Source organism: Misgurnus anguillicaudatus, chromosome 12, assembly GCF_027580225.2.
Source record: "Misgurnus anguillicaudatus chromosome 12, ASM2758022v2, whole genome shotgun sequence".
Classification (NCBI taxonomy): Eukaryota; Metazoa; Chordata; class Actinopteri; order Cypriniformes; family Cobitidae; genus Misgurnus; species Misgurnus anguillicaudatus.
Genome location: NC_073348.2, coordinates 3461787 through 3469590, shown reverse-complemented (window position 1 = coordinate 3469590; position 7804 = coordinate 3461787). Strand labels below are relative to the sequence as shown.

General features: G+C 41.4%; 1 protein-coding gene across 1 annotated transcript; it reads left to right on the top strand.

Moving 5' to 3' along the window:
• The first annotated feature begins 5932 nt into the window (after positions 1–5932).
• LOC141369111 (trace amine-associated receptor 13c-like) lies at positions 5933–6901 on the top strand. Its single transcript, XM_073874682.1, has 2 exons — positions 5933–5995; positions 6107–6901. The coding sequence occupies exons 1-2, from the start codon at positions 5933–5935 to the stop codon at positions 6899–6901; spliced, it is 858 nt and encodes a 285-aa protein (XP_073730783.1).
• Positions 6902–7804: the final 903 nt, after the last annotated feature.

The following is a 7804-nucleotide window of genomic DNA, read 5'->3' as shown; positions in this document are numbered from 1 at the left end:
TGGAAGGACTTTGGGCAACCTGGTAAGTTGTAATACACACTTCACTTTTGAGTCACGTGACGTTTATCGACCCGTGCCGTTTATTTTCCCCCTACAGTAAGGTTACCCAATACAAACTGGTAACTCTCTTGATAAATGCATAAGTAACATCAGTCATCTTGCAAACAGACACTCGCACAGCAGTTGCACCTCCCACAAGAAGCGGATTTTGCTTTGGACGCGCATCAAATGCTTGCCTTTTCCGCGCGTCTACTCCGCTCTACACGCGCAAATGCATTCAAAGTGTTCAATCGGCAAACTAGGCGCGGTAGACGCGATTTTGACGCCCAAAACGCGTTTGGTGTAAACTCAGCATAACAGTAAACAAAAAAGAACATGTGTTGAAAGTGTTTCTGTTTGTTATCATGTTTTTATATGAATAGTTTTTTTCATTGCCTTTAAAGTGCATTTACTGAGCATAAACAGGAGCTTGATAAAAATGCTGATTTTAGAATTTCATATGGAACGGATCTGTTCTTGCAAATCAACTCTTCATTTATTATAATATATAATAAATGTTCCTTTATTACCATACTTTTTTTATAAGTATATAGATTCTTATACATACAGGAAGGATTTAAATAAAATACATTCCCATTTTTATTTGTATGTATTTTCTACACTTTAGTTAGGTGTATTGTGGAATTTATGTATTAATGCAAGACGTCACATTATGCTGTTCAGATTGCTTAGTTTTGTGAGGAAGGGATATGGAAATGTGCACATGTGAACGTGTGTTGTTTTTAAGGTTTATATGATTTGTCATTATTTGCACATATGACAAAACACTCGGACGTTGTGTGATGTAGTATTACAATAAGGTAAATGTGCCCAGAATTACCAATAATACCGATAATAGTGTTCAAATCATCACTGGCCCTTACCACTATGCATTGTTTCAGTTTGGAGCTTGAATTCTTTTGTACGCTAAGATGTCAGTTCGTTTTGGTGCACAAAACATGCATGGCATTATGAAACTATTCTTTTTGACCTCTTGGAGTGAAAACATAGAGCGAACTTGAGACCACACGTGATCTGCCTCCGATAACTAGCACATGCGTTCCTCCGCTTTGGGCACCTCCTTTCTATGCGCGCTAAAGGGTGTGATTGGGTGTGTGTGTCACGCCCAGGGGCTGGCTATGTTCTACTAAAGCCACGCCCCTTCTTACTTCCACCTCGAGGAGGTCCCCAAAGCCAACCCAATGACCAGACAACACGAGAACAGGTAAGTAATAAAACAATCTTTATTTATTAAATATTTAAAATATCTTGGGAATGGGGAAGGGACAATTAAAACTAAGCTCCTGCTCTGCCTTCCAGGCAGGCTATGGCCAAGAGGTTGACAGAAAGGGGGGGGGCAACGGGGAGTCCAGGGGGACTGGTGACCAAGGGGGGACGTAGGAAACAGGCTCCTGCCCGTCCCCGCTATCCGTGGCGCCCTCCTTTTCTTCCTGGAGGCAAAGGTAAAACAGAAAGTTGACTTCAACAACTCATATTGTCTGCGTACCTGCGTTTCACTCTGCGGGAACTTCACCGCTCGGGCTCGTACAACTCTTTGTCGTTTGTTTACTCTTCCTTTCTCCTTTTTCCACAGGCTGCAGCTGAGACACAGAGACACAGTTACTCTGATTTGGATAGGTCTCACCTCTTCGCTGTTTACAGCTCTCGGTAAGTACACGTTTCCCACAGTTTGTTCTCTTGGTTCTCACTCTCGTTCTCTCTCCACAGGCAGCAGCTGGGACACAGAGACACAGTTACTCTGACTTGGATGGCTCTCACCTCTTCACTGGTTACAGCTCTCGGTAAGTATTCGTTTCCCCACAGTTCATTCTCTGGTGCTCACTCTCGTTCTCTCTCCACAGGCAGCAGCTGGGGCACAAAGACACAGTTACTCTGACCTGGATGGCTCTCACCTCTTCGCTGTTTACAGCTCTCGGTACGTACACGTTTCCCACAGTTCGTTCTCTTGATGCTCACTCTCGTTCTCTCTCCACAGGCAGCAGCTGGGACACAAAGACACAGTTACTCTGATTTGGATGGCTCTCACCTCTTCACTGGTTACAGCTCTCGGTAAGTATTCGTTTCCCACAGTTCATTCTCTGGTGTTCACTCTCGTTTTCTTTCCACAGGCGGCAGCTGGGACACAAAGACACAGTTACTCTGATTTAGATGGCTCTCACCTCTTCACTGTTTACAGTTCTCGGTAAGTACACGTTTCCCACAGTTCGTCCTCTTGGTGCTCACTCTCGTTCTCTTTCCACAGGCGGCAGCTGGGACACAAAGACACAATGACTCTGACTTTGATGGCTCTCACCTCTTCACTGTTTACAGTTCTCGGTAAGTACACGTTTCCCACAGTTCGTTCTCTTGGGGCTCGCTCTCTTTCTCCGTCTCTGTAAAACAATGGCTCATGAAGGTGAATTTATAATTGCACGAGGTGGCGGACTTACGACAGTCGGCGTCTACGATGTGACAAATGGGCAGTAATTCCTATAGGGCGCCAGGGACGAACCCTCTCGGCGAGCTCGATGGTCTGCAGAGGGGCGAAACGTCACGCCGTCTCACCGGGTCGAGTACTGCCCTCTCCTCGCTACCCGTTGGGCGGTCGAACACTGGACAGGGGCACCCTTTTGTAGAGACCTCGGGGCAGCGGACTCCTTCGCCTCTAGCTCTGCGACAATTTGAAATCACACAGGTAAGGTATCAATACTAATGGCCCGTAGCTGTACTCACACACTGCCAACTTCTTAGTTCTTCACCGCCACTCTCTGAACTCCGCCAATGTGCAGACGGGAAGTCGTTCCCAGGGGGCCCACGCCGTCGCTTTGCACTAGATGCACACTCACAGCGTATAATGAACAGGTCTCCCTCTAGAACCGTTAGCCTCTTTGTCTTCTCTCGACGAAATGGGTGATACGGAGGTACGTCTGACAAGACACACAGCAATCCACAGCAATACACAGCACCACTTCAACGTGAAAGTTTATAAGACACAAAGACTTACCCACCACACTCAGGGGTACACAAAAAGTCGCCCGTCTTCCTCCACTTCGCTTTGGTCGAATTAGGCGATGGTAATACGGCCTAGTCACTTGCTTAGCTGCTGTGGCTGCTTCAATAAAGTTTCCTTTGGCTCACCCACCACGCTATTTCAGGGGTAGGGCGGCCCTCCCTCTCCTGGAGGTATTCAGTAAAACCACAAGTCAGTCTCTAATTAGTTTCAATAAAAAGGATTTTTTGGTACTCACAGCTCTCCACTTTTGTTCACGTTGCAAACAACAATACGTTTCCTTCTTCCTTTGTTCCTCTTGATGTGCAACGTAATCCGATCGTTCTTCAACCTGTAAGGTTCGCTATATCTTCAGCACATCCGCTTCAGGCTACGAAAAAGAGAGAGAGTATCCACAGCCACCAATGGTGTACCGGACGAGCACAACTCAGCACTTCAACACACACAAAAAGCACCCCAAACTGTGATTTAGACTGATCTTAAGTACTGCTCTACATGTTCCTTTCTTCCAATCACCCGGCGCTCCTCTTAACAGCCCACAGCTGCGCTTGATTTGCTGATTACAGCCTTCGCGGCGCTACCGGATGTCCGGTGTCTCTCCTTCCCGGTCCGGATGGAAACTTCCAGGCGGAACCAAACTTTCCCAATTTTTGGTTCCGCCCCTAAAACGATCGTCACCTTGTGACATGTGCGTAGGCACCTCTTGCAATGCTCGCAGTGTCGCCAACGTCTCACGAGACTTCCGAACAAGCCATATTAACTTTTTTTAAATATATATATTCGTTAATTATTACCATTTGACAGTAGCGTAGTAATGTCACCGAATGTAGCGAAGTAAAAGTACAGTTTTTTCACTAGAAATGTACTCGAGTAAGAGTAAAAAGTACCCATCCTTAAATTTACTCTGAAAGTTCTAGTTACCCAAAAAATTTACTCAAGTAAATGTAACGAAGTAAATGTAATTCGTTACTACCCACCTTTGGCACTATGCCGCTAAACTTGAGGTCCACATTTGTGTTCTACTGAAGAAACAAAGTCACCTACATCTTTCAGATTTTCTGACATTTTTTTCTGGGGGTAAACAGATAAACATCATATTTAAATTTTTGATTGAACTATCAATTCAAGATGAAATCCGAGGGTATCTGGTCCACACAAGCAGCAACGACACTCCGTCTGTTGACTTCGGAGTGCTAAAGGGCTCTCTGCACGTTTTAAAATACTTTATTTGTAACAAACAAGAGATAAAGAATTTACAGAGTACAAACATTTTCTTGCATATTTGCTAATTTTTTGCAAATGCTATTTTTACTTCAATTACTGAATTAAAACGCCTTTTAAAGGTTTAAATAGAAAAATAACAATTTCAATACAAATAAAAACAACACCATTTTTCTAACATTAACTCTTTCGCCGCCAGCGCTTTTTTTAAAAAGTTGCCAGCCAGCACCAGCGTTTTTCATGATTTTCACAAAAGGTTAATGCCTTCCAGAAAATGCTCTTCTTTAAATATATAAACATACAATATATCAAATGAAAGAACAGACCCTCTGTTTATAAAAAAAAAACTGTTTGATCCTACCTTCAGTAGTTCTTTTGTAATCAGCTTTTGAGTATGGGTAGGTTTGTGCAAAAACACCACATTTTAAGCAAAAAGCTGAGATAATAAAATTTTTGTGACGGGCTTTTCATAGAGATCCCATTCAGAGCAATCTTTAAAACAGACACGGACATGTAGCCGCTTGCCATAGGGCAATACTTCCGGGTTTAAAAAGTTGCGGAAGGGCGCCACCTGGTGGATAATAGCGGTATTGCGGAAAGCCAGAAATACGCGTCATTGGCAGGGAAGCGTTTTCTCTTGATTGATGAGATATCTCGTCAATGGCTGCGAAAGAGTTAATCTTAAACTGGTGGTCTTCTTCCTTCGCTTAGTTTTTCAGTTTACAAATTCCGCTTTCTAAATAGGGATTAGGCATGGCACCAGGCGCAACAGGTTTTTTAAATGGGATGAGAGATAATACTCTCAATGATTTATTGCACGTTACGCCCAAAACACACCCATTACTCATTTGGAGAATAATAGCAACACTTTTAGGCTGTGCGCTTGGCCCATAAACCATTTTTACCATTGTTAAATTAGCAAAAGTGGAATCGGACACACCCGTTTAGACCGTGCGCTTTAGACAGTTAAAATAGAGCCCTGTGTGTGTGTGTGTGTGTTTGTGTGGGCGTTGTGTGAGCATTCTACATTGCATTTGTGCACAAGTACCAAGGCCTTCTTTCTGTGTGAAAATGTTCACATTTTTTGCATTTCCCATTCATTTTCAATTGGGGTCATACTGACCCCAAAGACCACATTAATCTTTTTTTACATACCTTCAGAACAACTGAATCAAGCCCAGTTTTATGTGTATGTATAGATAGATAATGGAAAAAAGGTGGAGAAGTCACAAAGTTTATATCTCTGAGATAAAGGGAACCACTTTTTTTAACTAATGAAATGTTGATTGGGGTCATATAGACCCGAAATTAATTTTTCCTTATCAGAAATATCAACCTTAAAATTAGAGCCATTCATTTGGAGGACATAATTTAGGAAATTGACACGGCAATTTACCATGATCAGGCAACAGGAGAACACAAGAGTCTTATAAAAAAGCTAATTTACAAGAAAACATGACAAATGCACGTACATGATTTTGGATCTGGGCTCATGATTTACAAACATCTAAAAGGAAAATGTGGGAAAAAAGTCAACATAATATCCAATGAAAAACAATGTTGCATCAGAGTGGGTGGTGAGTTAGTTTGATTCAGATACTGTATAAACGAAAGAACAGTAAGGAGGTCAGAATAAACTTATGACAGGAAGAGACTTTACTCATGGGCTATGAGACAGAAGATCATGAGACTCAATACTGCTTTCCTGCCATTAACTCTTCGTGCATCAAAACAAAACGCTCCACATATGAATACAAAATCATGTATGTGTTTTTTTCATTGCTGTCAATATGGACTGTGTTTATGAATCTGCTGGTGATCATCTCCATCTCTCACTTCAAGAAACTTCACACTCCAACCAACATGCTCATTCTCTCTCTGGCTGTGGCCGACCTGTTCGTAGGACTTATTGTCATGCCCTTAGAGGCGATTAGATTAATTGAACCATGTTGGTACTTTGGAGACACTATCTGTAGACTGTTTTTAATAATCTTGGGATTGCTTCTCTCCACATCTCTGAGTAATTTAGTTTTAATAGCTGTTGACCGTTATATGGCTGTGTGTCACCCTCTGCTGTACCCACAAAAAATAACAACTACTAGAACAATAATTATTATCTCTGTTTCCTGGTTCTGCTCTTTAGTTTATGGCATTTCAGTTGTTATAATTACCTCACAAAGAAAATACACATGTTATGGAGAATGTTCATATACGCCTACTTTTGCACTGATAATCATTGACCTGTTCCTGTCTTTCCTGTTTCCTTGTACCATCATTATAACTTTATATTTGAGAATCTTTTATGTGGCACATCAGCAGGTTAAAGTTATAAACTCTCTGATGAGAAGTGAAAAACATCTAACAGAAGGATCAGTGAGGAGGAAATCTGAGAGCAAAGCCGCTCTGACATTAGGAATCATTGTGACGGTTTATCTGTTTTGTTGGATTCCCTATTATAGTTTAAATTTAACACCAATCACAAGAATGACTTCTGTTATATCCTATTTCATGTTATGGATGTTGTATATTAATTCAGGTCTGAATCCTCTCATCTATGCTATATTTTACCCCTGGTTTAGAACGTCAGTTAAACACATCCTAAATCTATCCAAAATATTTAAAACAGCATAAATGCTATTTGTTTATAATGGTCAACGAGGGGTTTAACACAAACTATGATGCTTACATTTGAGAGAGTGTGAATGTCATATTACTAAGAAATGTATAGTTCAGTTTATGCATATGTCAACCTTATTATGAAACGTTTTATCCACAGTTTTTAAACATACTGAGATCCATAACGTTGTTGCTTCTTTATTAACACAAACAAAAACAAAAAACATTTTATATTTTTTAAAGAGACATCATTTCGTGCTCATCCTTTATTTCATCTGGTTTGTGCCTCCATAATGCTGCATAATCTTTCCCTCATCTAAAATAGAAAACACGGGTATAGTCTGATATTTTTCTGATGTCTATCATCAGGCTTTTAGGAAAAAAATAGCAGGTTGTTGAATGTATTGGTAATGAAGGCATTTTCTGAATTTATACTGTCACATCTTTAGTGCTGGGATTGCTCTTTTCAAACTAAGGCTATATCCACACGAAGCCGGTGCATCCCCTATCCGATCATTTTTTTTCCTTGCTCTAAAAAAAATAATCCGTACACACGAAACCACTGAAACCGACTGAAAGCGGTGTAGTATATATGCCGGACCAGTATGGGGCGCTGTAATTCTGCCACAGATATACACTATACACGGAGAAGAAGACTTTGAGCATGCGCATAACCAACGTATGGTGTTGTCTATTATCGATTGTTGGTCACCACAATTGCATAGAAGCAATAGATTTTGCTGTAATAAAGCTAGTAGGCTTTAGTACCTTCTGTAGCACGAACACAATCACGTAGTCCACCGTTATTGTTGCTGCTGTTACGTGTGACGCTTCCGACACGTGATGTGATGGCGTTTTCGCTTCACAAAATATACGGATTGACTGTACAGACGAAACCCCAAGGGTGTCGGTTTCAGA